Source organism: Puntigrus tetrazona, chromosome 11 (assembly GCF_018831695.1).
Source record: "Puntigrus tetrazona isolate hp1 chromosome 11, ASM1883169v1, whole genome shotgun sequence".
Lineage (NCBI taxonomy): Eukaryota > Metazoa > Chordata > Actinopteri > Cypriniformes > Cyprinidae > Puntigrus > Puntigrus tetrazona.
The window spans coordinates 4,355,928-4,380,680 of NC_056709.1; the positions used below are offsets into that span (position 1 = coordinate 4,355,928).

The 24,753-nt window shown below is 34.2% G+C and overlaps 3 protein-coding genes across 7 annotated transcripts in view; 2 read left to right on the top strand and 1 right to left on the bottom strand.

Annotated features, from left to right (window-relative positions):
• Positions 1-11,238, bottom strand: part of ttll7 (tubulin tyrosine ligase-like family, member 7) — a 74,818-nt gene extending 63,580 nt beyond the window's left edge. Inside the window, exon 1 of one of the 2 annotated variants that reach the window (XM_043251835.1) lies at positions 11,009-11,238. The gene's annotated coding sequence lies outside the window, so the exon portion shown is untranslated. The remainder of the gene's footprint in view (positions 1-11,008) is intronic. The other variant, XM_043251834.1, reaches the window with a different exon arrangement.
• A 1,259-nt stretch (positions 11,239-12,497) lies between these two features.
• prkacba (protein kinase, cAMP-dependent, catalytic, beta a) lies at positions 12,498-19,461 on the top strand. 2 transcript variants are annotated; one of them, XR_006252072.1, is made up of 11 exons: positions 12,499-12,792; positions 13,963-14,024; positions 14,119-14,247; positions 16,988-17,086; positions 17,229-17,311; positions 17,396-17,522; positions 17,600-17,695; positions 17,783-17,905; positions 18,453-18,617; positions 18,718-18,928; positions 19,222-19,461. XR_006252072.1 is itself a non-coding variant. In XM_043251836.1 (10 exons), the coding sequence occupies exons 1-10, from the start codon at positions 12,615-12,617 to the stop codon at positions 18,841-18,843; spliced, it is 1,188 nt and encodes a 395-aa protein (XP_043107771.1). In that variant the 5' UTR covers positions 12,498-12,614; the 3' UTR covers positions 18,844-19,461. The 2 variants fall into 2 exon arrangements, 1 of the variants encoding a protein (XP_043107771.1); XM_043251836.1 differs by having other exon boundaries at positions 12,498-12,792; positions 18,718-19,461.
• Positions 19,462-19,911: 450 nt separating this feature from the next.
• Positions 19,912-24,679, top strand: samd13 (sterile alpha motif domain containing 13). 3 transcript variants are annotated; one of them, XM_043251839.1, is made up of 5 exons: positions 19,912-20,066; positions 20,798-20,958; positions 21,193-21,235; positions 22,542-22,653; positions 23,762-24,679. In XM_043251839.1, exons 3-5 carry the CDS (start codon positions 21,198-21,200, stop codon positions 23,903-23,905), a joined length of 294 nt encoding a protein of 97 aa, XP_043107774.1. In that variant the 5' UTR covers positions 19,912-20,066; positions 20,798-20,958; positions 21,193-21,197; the 3' UTR covers positions 23,906-24,679. The 3 variants fall into 3 exon arrangements, with proteins under 3 accessions (XP_043107774.1, XP_043107775.1, XP_043107776.1); XM_043251840.1 differs by having other exon boundaries at positions 21,196-21,235; XM_043251841.1 differs by having other exon boundaries at positions 19,940-20,066; positions 20,826-20,958.
• Positions 24,680-24,753: the final 74 nt, after the last annotated feature.

Sequence of the window (24,753 nt, forward strand, 5' to 3'; positions counted from 1 at the left end):
AAGGTATTTATACCTTGCTGGGAAAAACTGCATTATTTCTAATTTTATCACTACCAATACTTTAAGTATCTGTAGTGATAAAGAAAAAGACATTTAAACAAATTTTCTTATTAAAACACTGTATTGTTTTTGCCAAGAAGCAGGAGATCAATGATGTCCTAAACTATGTTCACCTAAACAAACAAAGTGCTTATGTATATGATTCAAAAGGTTTTTCAAAAACAGATTTCCTTACTATAATACAGTATCAAATTTGTGTACAGTATGAAGCTATAATGATCTTCACATTTGAAATATAGTTATAGGCATAGTTAGAATAGATTAGATAAAGATAGATCAATTGGTCACACTTTATATTAAGTGGCCTTAACTAATAAGTACTTTTGTACAATGTACTTGTTATGTTTACATTTTATTGCAAAACGCTTTGCTGCTATTGGGATGGGATACAGGTAAGGTTAAGGGTGGGTTAAAGTATGTTATTTGCAGAAATTAATTACATATTACATATTACATATAGGTATTTTTAACTAATGTAAAAACATGTATGTACACAATATGTGCATTGTACCAAATTATTAAAGCCACCTAATATATGGGTTGGATAAAATAAAAAATTACATAAATATAGATTAAAGTACTTAATCTAGTTAAGTTTTTTACTGTAATAACAGCAATAAAAAATAAAAAGAAATCAGCTGCAGTGCTCATTCTGTCCCAAGCACAATTTTCATTTATTTATTGTTTGTTTGTTTGTTTGTTTGTTTGCTTGTTCAAATAGCAGGACAGAAACATGCTGGTCAATGGAGAAATTTCAGTTTTTTTTTAATAAATAAAACTAAGAACTATAAATTCTTCTATTATTGAATGACTTTTCCTGTTGTATAAATGCAGTATTACAAGTATTGTATCAAAGTCATATTTTAGAAAATAGTGACAAAACCAATAACAGCATAGCAGGTTGTCCAAAAAAGAATTCAGAACTAACATCACACTCAACAACAAAGCTGTATTTTCTTTTGACAGAAGGATGACAAATGATAACTAAGGCTGGTTGATATACTTTTTATTCATCACATAATTATGATGGCTTTGCTACAAACAACTTCGTTAGATTAATCAGTTCAAATTCAATCATTCTTTTGATGACTCAAAAATATCCATTTTGTGTAGCCTAAAAAAATGGCTTAGTAAATATTAATATTTAAGTATATATTTGATGCTATTTAAAACTAAATAAATAAAACAATGTTAAACTATTTCTTAATGTAATATTTTTTAAAAACCTTTTGTCTTTTGATTGTCAAAAGCTGCTGTTCTTATTCCTGGTCTTCGCGTCTCCCTGCTCTGCACATTTTTGCACAAGTTTCTATTTTAGTTCCAGAGTTTTGTCACAGGTTATTCTGATTCCATTTCAAAACAAGCATATATGTTCAATTCAAAAGCCATTCAATTGTGCAAAACATAACTACTATGCAAATCCCATGATGTTAAACAAGAGAGGCATGCAAAAATACAAACAGACGGTCAAAGTGAAGGGAAAAAAACTATACACCCCAGTCCTACACATGGGCAATGAGCAATGATGGTGACATTATACACATATCTCTCATAAGTTAACCTAAATAACAATAAATTAACCTTCCAATAAATTAACCTTTACAACCTTGCAAGTGACTTCTTCACATATCAGGATATCTTAAAATATGTGAACAAATTCTTTACAGTACCTTTTTACACAACTAGAGGGTATGTTACAATATGTAAAATGTGGCTATTGTGATGTAAGTGATTTTGAACAAAAACATTCCATGTGAATACTATATTACCTTTGTGGGAAAGAAAAATATTGCCTTTTCTAGCTTTCTTTGTCAATTAAATTAATTTTTATTAGATCAATTGTGTAAATTTTCAGTGGTACTTTATGCCAACCCAGATGACAAAATATAATACAACACTGACTTCTAGTGGTGTGTTTGTAAAGTGCATTGTATATACTGATTCCAGACACATGTACATATGAAAACACATAAACAGATCAAAATTTAAGAAAAGAGCACAGAACAAAACAAAATAGTTGATTTATAGATTCCAACTATAAATATTTATATTACTAGTGTCTCATATGCATTTCCCATGATCACTTGTGAATGGATTTTGAGAAGATTTTGTTACTACAAACATTACATATAATAGTAAAGTGCTTTGCTCTAGTTGTAGACATGTTTCTGAATTGTAATGTCCCTAACTGTCCCTAAATATCTTTAACATTTTTAGTTACGAATCTGTATAAAGTAAACTTCAAGATCTGAATAACTGCTAGATTGATGAGGTTGTACCCTATATTAGCTGGTCCTTTGGTGTTGTCCTAGTCATGATAAGATCACAAAGCATTTTGATCTAATTTATACCTTAACTAATTTAAAACAGCTTCAAATGTGACTCACCCAGTCATATTTATAATGTAATATTACTTTGAGTCTTTAATTTAATTTAATTTAATTTAATTTAATTTAATTTAGTTTTATTTTATTTTATTTTATTTTATTTTATTTTATTTTATTTTATTTTACTTAATTTTTGAGTCTTTTACTTTATTCTATCTTTATTCTATTCTAGTGCACTGATACCAGACTTGAATGATAATATTGTGAATAATTTAGTGATGTCAAGTGATTAAAGTTTTCTTTACAGCATATATATATATATATATATATATATATATATATATATATATATATATATATATATATATATATATATATATATATATATATTCATGGTTTATATTTGTTTTTGATGATGTTCAATGAAGTTATGGAATGTTCAGCCTGATCTCATAGAATTCGTACATATTTTATGAAGTGGCTAATTCATATAAATTTGTAAGATCTCACTCGTACGTAATTTGTATGAATAACCTACACCTAACCCCGCCTCTAAACATACTCTTTACTGGGGTTTTAAAAAAAATTGTGAGATCATATTTTTCCCAATACTGAACTTTTTTTTTAGTAATTAGTTGGTTGTATGCTGAAGACTTTTCTTCCATTAATAATTCTCAAACATTGTTTTATCTCCCTAAAGTCCCTTTACTGACAGAAGGGAAAGTAAATACACCTTGTACAAAATGTCATATGTCCAAGTTGTTCATTTATTTGCTTCAGTGCCCATTCAGAAAGGTTAAGTCTCTGGGCTCTGACTCACCCTTCAAAAGTTTGGTCTCCACAAAGGGACGACCATAAGCTGCAGAACTACTAAGAAAATCCTGTCACCATTGCGTTTCTGAAATTAGCTCAGCACAAAACACTGCAATGACATATTTGCATAAAAAGCATCTGCTTTATCAAAATTTCCAAATTATGAAATACTAATGCAATTAGAACAGTCGCTAAAAGAGACGTTCAGGCAATTTATGAAGCTACAGTCAATCTGTTACAGCACAAGATAGCAAAACAATGACAGGCAGGCGTGTGTTTGATGAATGAGTGCTTGAGTAATCTCCTGCTATCATGCATCACCCTGACAGCTCCACCACCCACAATCCACTCACTATTTATTTCCTCTGAGACGACACATCACTTCCTGCTAACACCTCTCTTAGCTGTAGAGGGAGTTGGAGAGCGAACACTATTTCTTTTTCTATCTCACATTTGCTTTTCTATTTTAAACCTATAGTTAAGTAGAGTTTAGTATACATTTTATTTCTAAACTTCAATATGTGCAAACATGCATAATGCTGCTTCACATTCATCTGTTTTAGAAAACATTTTGTTCACTTTAGCATCACTCAGTGGATATTTCACCTGTTTACAGGTAGCCCAAAGGATTTATACCAAAGTGTCATTATTCTGCAAGTTGACCATAAGCAGAAGGACTATAACAAAGTTGCTTAGCAGGATTTTTTGCAAACTGTGCAGAGTGGAGAGGTGATATTTTGACTGAAGAGAAGAGTGGAAGAGTGGAAAAGAAACGTGCTTCCCTTTCAGTTGGTCAGTCGGTGACTGATGAATTGGGATCTTGCTTGTAAACTAAACAAGCCAAAGCACATTGGCAATGCAATGATTGCATCCAACTGCCACTGATCACAGCGTGAACATAAGTAGGCAAAAGGTACAGCGCATATTCAGCTTTTTGCTTTGAAGCCGAGCAATCATATTGTTTAGGTACTGACAAATCTACTGAGAGAAAAAGATTGAAAGAGTTCAACACGCTCTTTTGAGCTCTTGGTTTTGGTGATATAGCTCATCAGTGCTGCTATTTTCTCCTGTCAAGTGGATTTGCAAACTTTAAGCTGCACAACCACCTGCTTATGCTGCAGGTGACCATCTCCCCTGTGTGCTTCAGCACGCTAAAAAAATTGCCCTAAAAGAGCATTCACGGGTGCGTGGACTGGACAATGTCACATCTGGCAAATTTGACGTTATGTCTTGGAAAACAATGTGGGTCTGCTTGATTGAACATATTACTTTTGCATTCGTTACCTGGTGCTGGGTGATAATAACAATCACTGCCTCACGGGCCTGGGCATTAAGCACACTGAGATGGCATTTGTTGTGAGTCAACTTCTCATTGCGGAAAGATCCTGTCTGAGTTGCAGGCCAAGTTCTGTTACCTTGAAAATTGGCGGAGCTTTGTGCCTTAGTCTTGATCTGGTTCTTGTCCTGACTGCCGACAGATGAGGACTACTTCAGGTGGTAGCACAAGTGGTCTGAGTTTTACAGTGGTGGCAAATCCTCCAGGAAACCAACCCTTAAAGGACCATCCCCACCAGTTGAGCTGTCAATGGAATGTGCTGGGCCCTCTACAAGGAACATACCAGCCGTATCCATGGACAACTCCATACAAGAGTGACCCGGTGGAGAGGTCGTTGCAATGTGGTTGCTAATACAGTCTCTGACCAATGTTCATTTTGCACATTTCTGCCCCACCCCGGGTATGTCTGTGGTCCTGCTGGTTCAGCTTGTATGGTATCTTGGTGCATCACTACCCAAAACCTCTCACTGGCTCCTGTGAACCATCAGACTAGGTTACGCAACTCAGTTCGCCCAGCGTCCCTCCAAGTTCAGAGACATCCACTTTACATTAGTAAAGGTGGCTGATGCTGCTGTCTTCTGTGTGAAGATCACAGTTCTACTAACGAAGGTTGTGATAGAGCCAGTCCCTCCATCTGATATGAAGATGGGGTATTACAGCCCCTACTTCATTGTACCTAAGAAAGGAGGTGGGTTACTGCTGATCTTGAACCATCTTCTTGAACCAAATGCATCTTTGGGTGCATCAGTCCCTGTGTCACGTCTCTGGACTCTGTTACTATTGTTTTTGTCTCGTGCCACGTGCTCTGTGTGCCCTGCCTTCCCTACATGTCAATTGTATTATTGTCTTCAGCCGTGTCGTGTTTAACTGAGTCAATTTCCTTGTATATTTAGTCCTGTGTGTTTTGAGTTCACGTTGTCCGATCGTCGATGTCCCTACGTGATTTTTGTCCTGCCTGCCTGTTCTGCCTGCCTTTTGTATATTTATTTTTGCTCGTTTGGAATTAAATCCGTTTAAGTTTATTTCGAGTCTCGTGTGCTTAGTGTCGCGAAGCCGTAAACGTGACACCCTGATATAAGACATGTCATTTTACCTATCAACTCATCGCCACCTTATACTATAGCTGTGGTCTGAAAATCGAAGGTACAAGATCCTATCCTCCGGGCTGTCCCTGTCTTTATGAAAGTTGTGGAGGCAGCCCTGTTCCTCTGAGAAAGCAGGTTGTTTGCATTCTCAACTTGTGCAAACACAGGGTTGGGCTTTCAGGTCAACTGGGGAAAGAGCAAACTCTCCTAAAAGAGGATCTCTTTTCTCAGTAAGGAGTTGGATTTGATCAAAAAGATAGCATGTCACGTGAAGGCCTGCTTAGTCGGTGTTGACCTGCCTGAATATTCAAGAGCAGAACAGCGGTCCCACTGAAACAGGTTTCAGAGGCTCCTGGGGCGCATGCGTTTTCCTCAGTGAGCCTTCTAGCACAGACACTAAGGTCAGTGAGGGCCAAGGACCAGGTCTTAGAACTGATACTGCTTGTGACAGCCCCCTTTGGCTGATTAATCTGAGGAAGGATCCTCCGACTCAGAGATGGGGGGCACCCTATGGCACCCATGTCCAGGCCTCTGGAAACTTCACATATGGTCTTTGGATGAAATACGGAGATTGTATGTGACCCACTTCAGGAGATACTTGTCACCATCACTTAAGCAAAAGCATCTTTCATTAGACGTGCTTACACCTTGAGGTAGAACCTATTCATTGAGCTGTGTTCTTCTTACCGAGAAGATCCTCAAAGATGCCCAGTCAGCTGTGCTGTCCTTTTAGCAGCAAGGGTTGAAGTGAAGGTTGTCTCCCTCTATCCTCCAAGTTTATGGCTGCTATTGCTGCCAAACAAGACCCTGTAGAAGGGAGGTTGTTGGGGAGGCATGATCTGATCATCAGGTTCATTAGGGAATCATCAGGTTTCTTAATGCTCCTGCTTGCACTGGCCTCCATCAAGAGGGTAGGGGACCTACAAGCATTTTTCGTGTCAATGAATCGTGGCTAGAGTTTGGGCTAGCTGGTTCCCAGGTAATACTAAGGCCCTGGTCTGCTATGTACCCAAGGTTCCCACTACTCACTTCGGGAATCAGGTGGTGATCCTGAAAGGGCTCCCCCCTAAAGAGGCAGACCCAGCCCTAGTTTGTTTTGTCCTATCCAAGCCCTAAGACGCTATGTAGACCAAACATAAAGCTTTAGGACCTCAGACCAAAGGCCTGAACCATGATAGTGGCTAAACAAAATTAGGGTGTGCCCTGCCCTCCCAGGCTGCGAGCTCATTCTACTAGAAGTGTTGTATCCTCCTGGGCACGGGCTCGTTGTACCTTGCTGGCAGATTACTTGTGGGCTGGGCAACCCCTAATACATTCACTAGAGTCTATAGCCTTGTGTTGAACCGGTATCCTCCTATGTTCTCACCTCAAACAGGTAGAAGCACTGAGTGGTCCTCCATTATACACACCCCATAAACAGCACACATACAACACCACTGGGTCTACAGTTCAAATTCCCTCCAAGTGGGTCTCAAACCCAGGTCTCCTACATGGGAGGAAGGTGCTCTAACAAAGAGGCTTAAGTACACACAGTCTACAGTCGCTAGAGCAGCTCTTTTTGAGATCAGGGGAGTGAGGTTTACCTTTCACAGCACCTACTCCCTGGACACCGTTACAGTAGCAACAGTTTATCTTTCCGGATTATGTAGCTCTGACATTGCGACATCCATCATAATCACTTGCATTTTATGAATCTTATGCACTTTATTCCTATTTAATTTATACTATTGATGTAAAAGTTGTTGATTACTTTCGTCTATCATTCGTTAATAAAATCTATTTTATTAACACTTGTCTTCCTTAGATGATGATTAAAAAAAAAAAGGTTCTACAAGTTAGCAATCCCACCAATCTTTCTTATGTGCTGTACTCATAACCACACCTTAAGTCACATTTGATCATTTTTATCACTTGATCACATTTGAGTACCATCACTATCCTATTTCACCCCCTAGGGTGGCGAAAGCAAAGTTCACTATACTAAACTAACCATTATTCAAATCACTTAATTTTTTGTGCAAGAATTTCTCAAACTTTCTCCCTACCAACAACTGATCATATTATCATTAAAACTTTTGGTTAGTTTCTTATTCTCAATTACAACAAAACCAACCAACATTTATTATGCAAAATCTAGTTTTACATGGTGTTTGGACAGTGTGTGAACACAAACAGCCTGTAATGATAAAAATCCACCCACACTTTTTTAATCCACATTAAACCAAATAAATTGCTGTAGGCATGCTGTTTTGATTCTCAAAATAACAGGGTGGGGGAACTATGATGTCAGAACCCCATAGAGTAAATCGCTGTGGCATCCTTTGAGATTTTCCTATTGGGTTTTATAATTCCAATTTATGAGTAAAATAAAGCCTGTGGTAAACATAAATTGATGATACTTTTATGTTTTGTTTGACAACCTAAATTACACACATTCATACCCAAAACTTACATTTCGAAGCAGTTAAGTGTATTTTTTTAAAAACGTATGTTTTTAATAAGAGACTAGATAAGAATGTTTGGGCTATCAGTGTGTGCAGTTTATATTGTAAAATGACACATAAACATATCATTAAGTTATGATTACCAAAGGCTTTATTTTACTCATAAATTGAAAAGCCTCATTATAAAACCCAATATAAAAATCTTGAAGGAATCTGTGGCAAACTACTCATCTGGGTTCTGATGTCTTAGTCTGACATCATATTGCTTAGGCCCTGCCCATGGCAGCTGACAGAGAGCCCCCAAAATTTTCCACATAATAATAAATCTGTTCAGATTTTAAAAGACATTAAATGTATTCCAGCCTTACGATATGTCACTCACAGAGGTTATCTATGCTACTAGCATACATTTTCTACTAACTGATAATGAATTTCGTAAAAAAGTTCATTTATTTCAGTAATTCAGTAACTCAAATTGTGAAGTGCATGCATTAAATAAATTCAGTGCACACAGACTGAAGTTGTCCTTGGTTATTTTAATTGTGATGATTTTGGCTCATATTTAACAAAAACCCACCAATTTTCTATCTTAACAAATTAGAATACTTCATAAGACAGATAAAAAACAAAATTTTAGTGAATTGTTGGCCTTCTAGAAAGTGGCATGAAAGTGATCAGTTACTGGCACTGCTTAGGTGGTATGGAAGCCCAGGTTTCTTTGACAGTGGCCTTTAGCTCGTCTACATCTTTTGGTCTCTTTTTCCTCTTGACAATACCTCAAAGATTTTCTATGGTGTTCAGGTCTGGTGAGTTTGCTGGCAAGTCAAGCAAACCAACACCATGGTCATTTAACCAACTTTTGGCAGTGTGGGCAGGTCCAAATCCTGCTGGAAAATTAAATCAGCATCTTCAAAAAGCTGGTCAGCAGAAGTAAGCATGAAGTGCTCCAAGATTTCTTGGTAAACGGGTGCAGTGACATTGTTTTTCAAAAAATACAATGGGCCAACACCAGCAGATGAAATTGCACTAGATCATCATAAACTGTGGAAACTTAACACTGGACATCAAGCAACTTGGGCAATGAGCATCTCCACCTTTCCTCAAGACTAGCTGATTGGCATGTCTCCTTATTCTAATTTGAGAACTGGTGGGTTTTTTGTTAAATGTGAGCCAAAGTCATCACAATATAAAGAACCAAAGACTAAAACTACTTCAGTCTGTGTGTACTGAATTTATTTAATACACAAGTTCCACAATTTGAGTTGAATTACTGAAATAAATGACATTTTCCATGACTTGTAAATATTACTACTATGCTTTCTACTATTTGATCCTAGAGAGGTTGACAAAGGGAGAGGTTCAAATTTTGGTGACTGAGAGCAAAACATGACTCACAAAGCCTCATGCCATACTGTAGAACTAATTGTCATTTGTGCCTCCATTCAGACAGCATAAATTTGAAAACTCCTCTCAAACACAGCAAGATTTGTTTCAGGAAAAACACTGAGAACTTTGGACAGGAAATCAAAAACATGGAATGTCAGTTAAAGAAAATAGAATTTAATGACACTAAGTGTTAATCATTCATAAAAATTACCTCACAAGTCAACATTCTGTATGCATGATGTTGATACCCTCATCCACAACAGAACAAAACACATGCACCCATATATGAATATTAATATAATCATCCAAATAATTCATAAGTTACCAAAATAGCCAATATTCCCAGATTTTCATTACAAGAATTGTAACTTGTAACTTGGGCAGCACTCTTTGTGCTCCTTCTACCCCTAAAGGGTGTATATATTAGTACCTTTAGTTATCCATAAAGACATAGTCACCCAAAAATATTAGTTACACTACTCACCCTGATGTAAGTTCCTATACCGTTCTGCCATTGATAATGAAAATAGTTACTTTGCATGGATAAAGCAATGAGATAAGACTCAAAACCTTCATAAAGCATATGTGTGAAGTCACACTAAACATGGGGTGTTAGGTTTTGTGTAAGGTTCTAAAATTAGGAACAGCTCTTAGACATAGGCCTGTATGTCTCCTTGGCAACTTAATAACCACACCAGTTTTACTTGCAGCCGGAGAGAAAAAAGACAACACCAGAAATCTCTAAAGCTCCTACTCTGAACAATCTATAACAAAACAATTATTTAAATGATGAACAAAGGCATAGACAATATTAATCCATCCCAGAAACCATTTTCTCCCATAAACAGAGGAATTTCACTGGTCTGTTACAGCACAAAACTCAGCAACCAAATGTTATACAATGTGTACTGCTAAGGATAAATCCTGTGGCTGGATAAATGTACAGACACATAGATACATCCTGATCCTGGTTTGTGCTGATCTGGCTCATGTGCACCAGTTATTTCATGATCACTACTGTATCTGTTTGAAGTGCTGGCCTTTGTATAGGCCGTATTTAATAAGGATGCTTAAGTCTAAATCTGCATTCAAACACCTGCTTTTTTTCCTTTCATTCTCCTTTTCCTGTCTTTACAATAACTCACAGTTAAGAACAGGTTACTTTACGCTGTCATGTGATTAATTTGTCACTGAATTCCCGGCAAGATCCCCTGATGCAAGGAGGCCCAGATGATAATAAAACACCGGTGCTGCATTTCCAGGATTTATGTTCGACTGAACATACACATCGAAAACTGCTAACTTATAAATAATGTTTAGGGTACGGTGCATGTTATTAAAGTGACAAATAATCATTAATTATAAAAGGCAGATGCGGATGCGATGAGAGATGCGCCGCATCCTTACACACAAGACATCCTGATGGGTTACAGTCACTGAAGTCGAGCCATTGAATAAGTATATGTCAGTAACATTAATATTATTTTTCACAAACTATGTAACAGCAGTGATCAGATCAATGATGATAAAAAAATTAGAAGGTTTTAAGCGAATTACCTATACACAGGCTCCAGCCTCTGTCTGCGATGCTGTCGCCGTTGCTCTTTCTTTTCTGTTTTTTTGTTTTGTTTTGTTTTGTTGTTGGTTTTTTTGTATATGTTTTATTTTTGGCTTAATGCATATTATCTTAATTTAACATGCCATTTAAAGGTTTAGCTTTTAATGAAATCCTTCAATCAGTTCTGTATGTTGTCCAGTTACCGCAAGTGTACGATGAAAATGGACCGGTCCATTACTAAAATAGGGGAGCGTGGACTGCACACTGTTTACACAGTACTACTAACACAATATAATTTAACAAACACAGTTTGTCAGTTTGTATTTCATATAGAATTTATTAAAAATACTCTTTGTTTTTAAGTAGTAGATTAAGTTGTAAGTGTCCATAATTAATGTAAAATAGTGATCGACCATAATTACCCACTCTGAAATGCATGGACTCTTCTGGAGCTCACGGACTCTTAGCAACAAACCAATGTTTCCATCCGGGTTCTTATTCACATGACTAATAATAAAAGGCTATAAATAAATATTGCATATTTCATATTTCTAAAGTCATAAATAGCGTTATTTTCTTTATTATTTTTCGATATTATTTTATGAATATAAAATGCCAAGCATTTTCAGCATTGCTGACTGTGTAGATCACAACAAACCGTTGTTGTTGTTGTTGTTGTTGTTTTTTGGGGGTCGTTTTTTTTTTTTTAATATTAAACATTTGTTGTAACATCACTAATTTAAAATAAACGATTTAGTCAAACAAATTTTTATAAGTTGGCAAATAACTTCTACATTAGCTTCATTATTGTTGTTTTTTCGTCTTTTCTCCACTTGATGGCGCTACGACCTAACACATTGCCGCCTTCACTATTATTTTCTTGGTTTCGTTTGCTTTGTTTATGTGCTAGCTAGCTTTTATTTGTTAGAGTATCTGTTGGTAACTGCTAACACCAGTCTTTTTAGTTTTAGCCTACAGTTTGATCTCTTGAGCAATTTACAGTAACATGCTATGGAAAGCACTAAAACAAAAGAGAGCTGAAGGCCTAGATACATTAGTAATTACATTAGTCAGGAGCAATAGACTACTTGTTACTCATGTGAAATGGTTTTATAGAGTCATATGACACATCAGCAACAACATTAAACATGTATAAACATTTTATGCACTTTTTTTGAAACGTTAAGACATATTGCATGTACATCTCATCAAGTTCTCATCAAATGAAGGTCAATATATTGACATGTAATTTCGGTATTAGATAGCTCTATTTTCAAGAAAGAGCATTTCTACAAGGTAGTAGTATTCACAAGTTATCTCTCAGAGAGAATCAATACATTCTCCCTGTGATGGCCTTTGGAACTTTAGAGTGTCTTTTTGTTTTTCTCCACTGTTTTAGGTGTTGAGCAAAGGGCTTGATATATTCACTTCTTCATTAACACAGAATACTACAACAGGAAGTATAAGTAGCTCAGTTGGTGGTATGGTAAAAACTCGCTTCTAAGCCTCTCAAACAGGAAATGACTATGACTTCTGATCTGTAAAGAAGAGCATTTGTGGTTATCAACCAGTTGAGAGTTTTCTTCAGGGTGAACCGTGCATGTGATGGCCCAGACAAAAGATCCAAACTTTGGGCAGTCAACAGGCACCAACTCTGCTCTTCATAGGCTGGACACGTTAGCTAGCCGATTTTTTCACAAATATCGAAAAGGGCACCAGGAGAAAGGACTAGAGAATGAGGGGCCACATGTGTCAGAGTATACCATCCTTTGGGATGCAACAAGTAAGTGAAAGTGAAATATTTGTTAAATATTTCATTATTTTTATTAAATGCATATAATTACTGATTTATTCTAATGACTGGCCTTTGATATAAATAAAGTAATTGCATATACTAGAGAGTATCTGATGGATTTTCACATCGTCGACTGAAAGACATGATGTAGATTTTTCATTGTAATGAACTGAAGAGTACAAGAGTAAATTGTGTTAATCGTGCATACAATACATTTTTTATACACTTTGATTGTTGTCAGACTTTTTGTGGTTTTAACAGGAAGAGATCAGTTTGCTTCTCACAGCCAGCAAAATTTAAAACATGCTAAATAAACTTGCAAGTGTTAAAACATCAACTAGCTTTTCTTCTAATTAATGTCAAACCTGATAATATTGTAGGTTGCCCTGCTAGGCTAAAATGTACATATAACAAATAGAACATTTTTACTGATAATATATCCAATGACCAATGTATGCAATTCAAACTTGTATCAAGTTTCAAACCTTATTAAGACGATTGTTGTAGCTGGTTTTACTGTTTTTTTCAGTCTCCCATGTTTTGAAACCATTTTATTGATCAGCAGGAATATCACATTGTTAAAACATACGTGTGTGTATGTAAAAGTAATACGTGTGTATTGTAAAAGTAATGTCAGGAGTCTCAATAAAATCAAGATAAATCCAAAAGGAATTCATTGCTGTGGCAAATGGTCATCTGGCCATAATAATCAAAAGATGAGAGTGTTTTCCTTTTAATTTGCATTTTAGTCATAATATTCCTCAAAAATAATAATAAACCTTTACTTTCAATAATCTCTCTGGAAATTTAGTAGCTTGAAAAGAGGAAAAAAGATCATAAATCATCTACATTTTAACACATCCTTTGTTACACCATTTTTGCTTTTGTGTGTTTCATTTATTAAAAATACGTTTCAGTTTGCACTGTTGTTTCTCATGTTGGAAATGTGTTTTCACACTCGACTCAAATACTCTGTGGCAAAAACCTAATGTACCTGAAGATTTAAGTTCATTTCACCGAGATAAACTTGAAAATGTTGATGTAGTGTTCTATTCTATTCCATATAAAGCAATGTATTGTTTATCTTAAATGCATGCACCGAGCTGCAGTATCATTTTTTTCAATTTCTAATGTTAATTCTGTTTTCTGTTTATTCAGTGAAAGAATTCTTTGCAAAAGCCAAAGAGGACTTCTCAAGAAAGTGGGACGTTCAGCCACAGGTATGGGAGCTTTATTCCAACAAACATGGGGACAGTTGGTTTTTTTGTTTGTTTTTGCGGAACTAATTGTTGATTTCTGACCTGTGGTCTGCAGAGCACATCATGTCTAGATGACTTTGACAGACTGAAAACTCTTGGCACTGGATCTTTTGGAAGAGTAATGCTAGTCAAGCACAGACAGTCAGGAAAATACTATGCGATGAAGATTCTGAACAAAGAAAAAGTGAGTATGCATGCTGCTACCATATATCCTTCTGCAGGACTCAGCATTTGATTTTTGTCTTCTGTGCAGGACATTTGTTTTTGTGAACTTCTATGAGACATAACATTCCTGGTGTAACTTAATGTGTACATCCTGAGTCATTTACATATACAAAATGTATAGTATTTATAATATTTTTTACGTCAAAAGTCAATGATTTAAGACCTGTCTATTTCTATTTATTAGAGTGAGTTTATTATGTACTGCTTTTATGTCGTCTGCTGCTTTAGAGGCTTAGCCCTGTCATTTGATTAGATGTCTTTTTTTTACTTTTCATCAGTTGGGAAAAATGCCATTCCTCTGTGTCATCAAATGTTATAGCTAAGGAGTAAACTTCCCTGTTGTCATAGAATTAAAACAATTATTAATGCTTTGTACTTTTACATTATATTAAACTTATAGTTATCAATAAGCTCAATAAAGCTCAATATTAAGCATGTAAGTTATACTGAATAACAATATTAAGCATTACTGATGCAAATGCTAACTAGACTCTTCCACTAAATTAAATTTGCTTAATTTGTATATTCAGTTAGTGACAGACTTCAACAAAAATCTTTATATTTAAAAAATATTTTTTTGTATTAAAGAATTTATAAAGAATGGGAAAATTAATCACAATAAACATGAATAAAAAATATTAAAAATATTAACATTAAAGTGATTATGAGTGATTAATGATTATCAGTGACTTGCATGCCCATCCCCAAATCTGACATTGTAAGTTATTGCTGTGCAATATTTTAAGTTGCTCAAACTAAATCAGCTAACTTTACTTTTAAATAATAACAACATTTCATTTACTGTATGTTTTAAATTTGCTATGCAAATTATTCATCAGTATTTTCATCAGATGAAAAGGTTTTTAGTTATTTCTATCTTTTTCTGTAGTGTGCCCAATGTGCACTTAAACACAGTTTTTCAGAAAGCTTTGCAGTTAGGTTTCTTGAAGTGTCTTGGAGATGTTGTCTGATCTTCAGGATTTTGTCTGTCTCAGTTTGTTCTGTTTCTTCATGTCTTTCCAGACAGACTGGATAAAGATCAGAACAGATCTCTCTGTGGAGTACTTGGCTGCTGTCAGACTCCTTGTGCAAATAAAATTTTCACAGAATTTTACCATTAATGGCAAAACAAATGTTTTGAAATGTAAACTGATATTTTCATACTGACACATTACAGTAAATTTATTGTGGTGTCAGTATGAAAAGCTCAGAAATAACTGATTTAAAACCATTTTTAGCTGGTGAAAATGCTACTGTTGTATTCATTTTGTGATCACTGTATATAAAGTTGCACTCAATTGGATTAAACACCTTAATCAAAACACCAATATTGTACATGCAAAACACTGTAGGATAAAAATTATTTGTTTAGATAGTTCAGATTACTAGTAAAGTAACGCATTACTTTTTATTTTATAAAAAAGTTAGTTTTTTCAAAATAGTAACACCAGTTACTTTGTTTCCTCATTTATTTGACCGACAAGTCTCCTGTCCTCGTATTTGGAGAAACAAGAAGTACAGAGGCATTGTGTGTGCTGTGTGAACATGATGTTACTGTAGTTCTAGATTGTGAATGTACATTAATTCATCTTACTCACATACAAAGAAAACGTATTCTATATTCATCAAAATGCAAATTAGAATATGATGCAAACCTGCCATAATTATATTAAGACAATGTATTTAATCCCATTTTATTTACCAGTGTCTTTGCTGCTGATGTTTGATGATCCAGTTCAACCATACAAACAAGCAAAAATGTTGTGTTGAACCTTCCCTTGTGTATTACTGTACGAATGTGAATTCACTTTTCCTTCAACCTGAGGTTTATTCATTACATATTTTTGTGTCAAAGGGCTTTTACATTTGCCATAAACATACATTTTTATATTAAAAACAAACTAACAAGCTCTGTTCATATTTAAAAAAAAAGTGATGTAAAAATAACACAATGATGTAACACATTATTGTTATGCATTACCTTTAAAAGTAACTTTCCCCAACACTGGTCAGAACATAAAGTGAAATGGCACAAATATATTTACAGAGCAGAGAGGAAACTGTAACTTCCTCTGCTGACAGGATCAAACCACATCTAGCAGCCTAATGATGTTGACTGTCACAAAGTCAAGACTGCTGAAATGTCATGTAACTTATGAAACCAAAACATATTAAAACTTACTGAGAGGATCGTGCATTAAATCGTTATTTTGGTGTAAGGAGTCAAATATCAATCAATACTGTCATTCTGTCTGGATAATGCTTCTTAATGAATTGAAATAGCAAACAGTGTGATCTAAAAAACACAATTCAGAACCAATTTAAAACTATAAATTTTGCCTGATGATGTTATTAGAAATAGGGTACAGGTTAATGTTGTTTCATTTGACCAAAATACTGAAAATGTATGTAATGAGAAAGCCTAATATTATCACATATCTTTTGAAACCAAATATTTTTAGTTTCCTTAAAGAGGCTTTAATCTTATTAATGTTTTCTTCTTTAATAAAGACTTTATCACTCATTCATTCTGTAACCTTTAACTTAATTGCATTTACATTTACATTAAATTAGATTTGCTTTTGGTATGTTAAAAACAATATATATACAGTAATACTTGAAATGTGAAGAATTTTTGTTAGTTTGTTTTTTATTGTTTTTTCATTCATGATTTCCTCCTGCTTTTGATGATTTTTCAGGTGGTGAAGCTTAAACAGATAGAACACACATTAAACGAGAAAAAAATATTACAAGCAGTGTCTTTTCCTTTCCTTGTGAAGCTGGAGTTCACTTTTAAGGTACACATGCAATTTATATCGAAAAGAAATACAATGTCAGAGCAGAGGTTGTGATCAATCTTATTATATATTACGTATTATTACAAAAATAATAATTGTCTTACATAGCATTGTGTTAAATTCATATCAATTTCCTGAACAGGATCATTCAAATTTATACATGGTCATGGAGTATATCCAAGGAGGTGAGATGTTCTCACATCTGAGACGGATTGGAAGATTCAGGTAATACAGTTTCTGTATTATGTGCCTATACCTGTCTTTTTCTCTTATAAATTAAATAACCATGTTTTTTTTTTTTTCTCATAGTGAGCAGAACGCACGGTTCTATGCTGCACAGATTGTTCTGACATTTGAATATCTTCATGCTCTAGACCTAATCTACAGAGACCTTAAACCTGAAAACTTGCTCATTGATCATCAGGGATACATCCAGGTGTGCCAGTCACTTAAATGTTACCTGCAATTTGGTTATGTAATTGATTTTAATGAGCTTTTATTTATATCTCTTAGGTTACAGACTTTGGCTTTGCCAAACGAGTCAAGGGCAGAACCTGGACACTGTGCGGTACACCAGAGTACCTGGCACCTGAGATCATTCTCAGCAAGGTAAGAAAACATGGCAGTACTTCTTTCTTCTCTAAATGTTAAACAAATGTTTTAATGATTTAAAGTTATTTTTTCCTTTTTTGTTAGGGCTACAACAAAGCTGTTGACTGGTGGTCACTGGGAGTTTTAATCTACGAAATGGTTGCTGGATATCCACCTTTCTTCGCTGATCAACCAATTCAGATCTATGAGAAAATTGTTTCTGGCAAGGTCAGATGAATCTTTTTAAGTAATTATGCCAATAAAATTACTTTTTCTTGTTGGCCCTACTGTATATATGTACTTTGCCCCAATATCTTTAATTATCCACATGTCCACACATGACTCCACTTAAAATCTTTTCAAAGCAGAAAGCTGTGCTATTGTTGTTAACAGTTACTTATAGCTCTTATATACAATCATATAATTCATTGATGTAACAAAACAGTTTTGTCATGTGAAAATACACAACTGAGGTGTGACATGTAACTGATGTACATGTGTAAATTATGTAAATTTAAGACACATTCTTTAGTGCATGGATTTAAGTACATTTTTACTTTGTTTGAATGTTTTTGTCTTCAGGAAAATAAATGCGCCATATAAAATCAAAATGTAAGATTTGATAAATATAATTTGATTTGGTCAATAAAGGTTCATTTTGTAAAACCACTTCCAAATCTAAAAAAAAAAATACAAATTCTAACTAATAAATGGCAATGAAATTCACAAAATGTTCTAGACAATTCCAACAAATTAAATTTTTTCATTTCCACAGGCACATTATACTTCACACTTTAGTTCAGACCTGAAGGATCTTCTGCGCAATCTGCTGCAGGTGGACCTCACAAAACGCTTTGGCAATTTAAAAAATGGAGTCAGCGACATCAAAAACCACAGATGGTTTGCTACAACAGACTGGATCGCGATCTATGAGAAGAAGGTGTGGCCTTTAGTTTTTTTTTTTTTTTTTTTTTACATTCAGGCTTAAATTTATTTAACTTTTGTAAGCTGGTGATTTTCTTTTTTTTATGATTTTACAGATTGATGCTCCCATCATACCAAAGTGCAGAGGGCCTGGAGACACAAGCAACTTTGATGAGTACGACGAGGAAAACATCCGAGTGTCTGTCACAGAGAAATGTACAAAAGAGTTTTTGGAGTTTTAGGGTTTCGGCTTTAGAAATTTACATGTCTATTTTGTCTTGTTATGCACCTTTAAAGTTGAATTCATGAACATCATGTTGCTTCATTCAAAGAGAGTTTTCAGAGATTTGAAAATTCTCAGGTGCCTTTAGCAGTGAAGTGTAGTCTACACAGCATTAAAAAAAGATCACATAGTATTCTGTTTGGAAACATTATATGTTAATTAATTTATACAATGGATAAAGCATATTTTTTCTGTGATGAAAGATTTTTTTTTATTTGTATAACGTTACGGAAAAGCAACCTATATGTTCAGTATTAATACACACGAAATGAGTGTGTCTGTGGAATATGTGTGCCAAAGCTTTTGGTTGTTCAGACATATCAAAAGATAAATGTTGAAAATTAAGTAAAATGTCTCCTTAAACAGTAGTAGTGCAAATTATTCCTATACGATTTTGTTATTTTATCTAGAAAAGCTTCAAAAAGATGTCTAATCTGAGCATCTTCTACAGTTGTCCCCTTTTATGGACCATGTTAATACTTTTATTTTAAGAGAAAGGGTATATCTGCTGTATAGATTATGATGTACAATTTTGGAACAGTTTACTTAGACACTGAATAAAAGAAAATTATCTACATTTCTTTATAATGGTCAATGCCTTTTGTCATTTCTGTTTGTCTGGGAGTATTGTGCGTATACTTTTAAAAGATGCTGTTTATTTTTTAACCTATTTTTTTCAAATAGTCTTAAAATCATCTTTAAAATAACTACACTTAATTATGGAGGTTTGATTTAAAATTGTTACTTGATTTATCAGGTGACTGCAAAGTTTTGTACAAAGAATAGAAACATTAGATTGCAACTCGAACTTTATTGGTTTTAATATATGGTATATTGTGAAATTGTCCGTTATATATGGGAAATGTAAATGGTCGTTGAAAAAAAAAATCATCGGATGTATTAGGCTAGTCAGTACTTTTACAAATTAACAAAGCTTTGTGATACTTGTATGTTACACACTTGTCACGATGAAAATGTACCTTTTTTCTTTATTAATTGGTCTTGATGTGTGTTCATTGTTGAAGAGAGAACAACTACATTTCCCATCGTTCGAGACTACATTACCCATAACCCCCCGCGCCTGCATTTGTCGGATTGTGCTTGGAAAAAAAGCGTAATATTGTTCCAATGATCGAGAATCAATAACATTCAACCCATCTACATAAAACATCTGTTAAATTGGTAAGGTAAAAGCTTGTCATACAACTAATTGGAAATTGTCGTTTTGTTTTCTCAGAAAGACGGCAAATGTCATAAATGTTTAGTTAATGGAAGCTAGCTAGCTAATGAGTTTATCGTCTGCTTTATTAATCATCACACTGTCGAAATTCATCATGATATCACTTGTAATATATTAAGTGGATATTTTTTTGATCCAACACTTCTGTTTAGCCTGACAGAATACAGAATACAGTCACAGATAACATTTAGTCTTGCTGTAACTATATTTCAAACGGCATTTTTATTTTTTTAAATCAAGGATACTTTATTTACAATAAATGATTAAATACTTTATTTACAATTAAACATCTATTTTCTGCTTTAAAAATTATGGTTGTCATTTTGTTCATCGTGTTTCTCTTCATGGACACAGAACCTGTCAAACCTCAAATGTAAAAGAAAAGGCTTATTTAATTTCCTTCAAAGCTGGTATATTTTGCTTGTGATGTTTGCTCAAGCTGTTTTGCGAATTTAAAAACTGTTTATTTCAAAATAGCGATGATAGTCGTTTTATGATAACGATGGTAGTATTAATATATTTAATTTGTTAATAAACAAAATAGTTACCTTTTTGTCAGATAACTTTAGTGTTTACAATGTGTTTACAGTTTTGCATGTTTAACATGTTTCTCTTGTCTGTTTTGTGTTTGTTTTGGTTTATTATATTTTTGATTACTGTGTTATTTTTGCAGAATCAATTCTCTCTCTAAATGTATTTAGAAACTTTGTGAATTTCTGGAAGATGGGGCAGCTTTGCACAGCAGGAGATTGATGAGTAGAGAATGAGCAGGACATGAGGAAACAACTAAACACATCTAATGGAATAGAGCAATCTCACCTCTCTGACATACAGGTGAGCAATAGATCAGAGCTAATCAGATTATTATTGTTTAATATATAAAAACAAAGCCTCTGTTATGCACCTCAAGAAATTATTTAGAATTGGCCTAAAAATGAAAATACAGTATTTCTTCAGTGCACGCACTGAAACGTACGTTGAGGGAATATGGAAAAACTGTGGCATTTTCCTTTAAAAACTACAACAGTGATGAATATAATTGCATTTATTATTCTTTCTTTCATCCAGCAGTCATGGAAACCAAGGAAAATGGCTCAGTGGACACCAAAAGGTAGGGGTGTAAAGTAATGTTGGGTTTTGAATGAGAAACATTTTGTACTGACATCTTAATTTTATGTTGTTACTGTACTTTTTAATCTTTCATGTTACACATTAAGTGATTTTGACTGTACTCGGTCAAAACTAGTAGGCCTAAGATGGCTTTAGCTGGTTATCAGGCTGGTGTAGGAGGGTTTAGGAAACTTCTTTACCTTGTCAGGCTGAGAGACCAGCTACTTCCAGTTTAAACCAGTTAAAACCAGCCAACCAGGTTTGGTTTGGTTTGTTTTCAGCTGGGTTTTTTTTTTAAATTGCCGTTGCTTCCATTGTAGAAAATATAGCAATTAGAAATAAATTCAAGGATTTTTCATTTCTTGTTCTCAATTAATGGACTATTTTTTTAAATAATGAATTTTTTGCAGAAAAATATCACATTTATATAAATATGCTCAACACTGACTAAAGAATCCAGACATTCAGGACCTCAGTTATTTCACCAGGGAAGAGCCATGGCAACCATTGCTTGTATGGCAACTGTTGTCAAATGAATCAGCACTGATTTTATGCCATTTGTTAAAGACTATAATATTATTACAATGAAATTTTTTTTCTGAACAAGATCTTGTGTGCAAATTTCATAAACAATTTAGGCACACATTCTCTCTCTAAATGTATTGGCTAAAAAAACTCCCATATTCTTATGTGCTATTACAGAGACGGTGTGATTTCTGTGGACGCCCATTTTAGTTGTATTTTACAGTAGATTTGCATTTAAATGTAGTCATTTAGCAGACGCTTGTATCTATAGCGACTTACAAATGAGGATAATGAAAACAATTGAAATCAACAAATACGCAATGATATGCAAGAGCTATAATAAGTCTCAGTTTAACGCAGTGCATGTAGCCTTTTTCCTTTTGTATGTATAATAAGTTAAAAGAAAAATAGATATTTATTTTCAACAAGCAGTTAATACATGATTTAAAGTTGGTACACCCTAAAGTTAAATGTCAAACTGCTTTTTATAATATGGATTTATTTTATGCATGTTTTCAAGTGTCAGAATTGTAATGGAGAGAGAAGAAATTTCTCAGCTTTCATTCAGAATGTCGTCTTGTTTTCCAGAGATTGTATTATGGTTTTTGAACAACATGAGACTGACTAAATGATGGCAAACATTTAGTTTTTGGGTGGACTAACCCTTTAAGGCCAATAATGTGGTGTCACATGTCTTGAAGTTTGTGTAGACATACAGTATTTGGTTAAATAATGCTAATGTATCAGTGAAATAATTTGCTAAATTTCTCTCTCCCTAACAGTTCTGTGGAGAATGGGCAGCTTTCAGATCCAGCCCACTGGGCCGTAGCAGATGTGGTCAATTATTTTAAGGCTACAGGGTTTGAGGAGCAAGCCAATGCTTTCCAAGATCAGGTAGGAATTTGTTGTCATATTGATAAATGTTATTAAAAAAAAATTATTTGTTTACAAACTAACAAGATTCATATAAGATTCAGTGCTTACATGTTAAGGCTTTTACAGAGCAGAAATAAACATGACAACAACCACTGTAGATTATAATAAACACATGATTACGATAGGGTATGGTTTGTGTGTGATTTTTCAGAGATTTTGATATTTTTATAATTTACAGGTAAGCCCTAATATTTTACATTTGTGATTAATCACAGCTTATGACTATGATTAACACAATTACATTTCTTAATCGATTGACAATATTTTGGAGTCACTATGGAGAAATATTTAAATGTTGATAATAGAACATTCATCAACATTAAAACATTCGTCACTGAATGAGATAAGTCATTATTTTTCCAACCATTAGAAATACTGTGACATTTTATCCTTGCATTTTTTCCCAAATATTTATCAAATGATCTAGCCCAAAGTTCTCAACAAAATGAATGTACAGTAATAGCATGGTTTGTGTTTACTTGAGACTATTAATTATGTGTTGAGCTGATCTCAAGCTATTATGCATGATGGAATGTTAAACTCATTTTGCATTAATATATTTTAGCATGCACTTTTTTTTAACATAACTAAATGCCTTTTTATTGTTTAGCCTTCAGTCACAGTCAGTTGTACATAAAAATATAGGAATTTCACAGTAATTGTGCAGTATCTTTGAACACTGGAGCAAGCGCTTCGTCACTTTATTTTAAAACAATTGTGTTATCAATAATTGTGTTATTTTATTTCAGTAGTCCACTTTAGACATTCTATTAACAGTGACCAACATGTCGACTAGCAGTCATTACAGTATTAGTAGACTCTCTGGTTAATATCTTCTAGTCCACAAAAAGTATGCCAACTCTAAAACTACCCTAACAGTCTACTCTGAGAGTTATTAGACATGTAGTTGCAAATTAATAAGAATTAATTGACACGTAGTTGACATGTTGTTACAAAGTTACTTATAGTTAACAGAATGTCTAAAGTGCAATATATCAAAATAAAGTGTAACCTATAATTTTATTATTTATCCCCCGTGTCTTTTTTGCTCAACTTTCCTCGACAGGAAATCGATGGCAAATCCCTTTTATTAATGACTCGAAATGACGTTCTGACTGGACTGTCAATAAAACTGGGTCCTGCACTGAAGATCTACGAGTATCACGTCAAGCCTCTCCAAACCCAACACTTAAAAAGTAACGTCTCATAGCTGCTGCAGCCACAAGGACGCATGGAAGACAATCACAGCAGGGGTGCAGGGTAACTGCAGGCAGAACTAATACATTTTATGCATCTTAATAAATAACATGGTGAATTTATTGCTTTTAAGGTCTCATTCTGCTGTAAAGGCATATTTACTGTTTTTAGTTTACCTACGTTTAACATGTTCATTCAGATTTTACCTTCACTTTGTGTGCTTGTACATAAATCATTATTGCTTTTGCAATTAAATGATCAGTTTAAAAAATGTGATCTGTGATGTAAAATGAAAAATGGCTTGAACTAAAATTGAAACACTATTCTTGAAGATGTTTCTGTGTAACGCATGAAGTACTTTTAAACAGAATTAAGAGAAAGGTTGTCGCCACAGTTATGATTTTTATTGGTTTGTTGGTGTTTATTTTTTTCCTTTTGTTTTTCTGTTATTCTTTAATAGATACAACATGTGTTGAGCTAAAGTAACAGCACAAATGATCAAATGCCTGAAAAATGATGTATTTGCTGTGGTTTACAGCTATAAAGGCTCAACGCATTAGGGCTTTGTTTGCAGGAATCCTGTCAGAATGACAGTGCTTTGTGCTGCTATGAATTCACTTTATTTATTTCATTCTGTTAACTAGCAATGTGATTCCTGATGAATTGGTTAATTGTTGTTTTTGAAAGCTGGCACAACACTGTAAATCTACAGCGGTTTGTGATACAGGGTGTTTAAAAAAGTGAGTGTAGACTGCAATAAATGGTGCTTATTCAGACTGCTAAAAAATCCACTTCCTGGTCCTCATTACAGTGGTGTGTGACTTCCTTCCTTTTGTGTGTATGTGGCATTTGATTATTTAA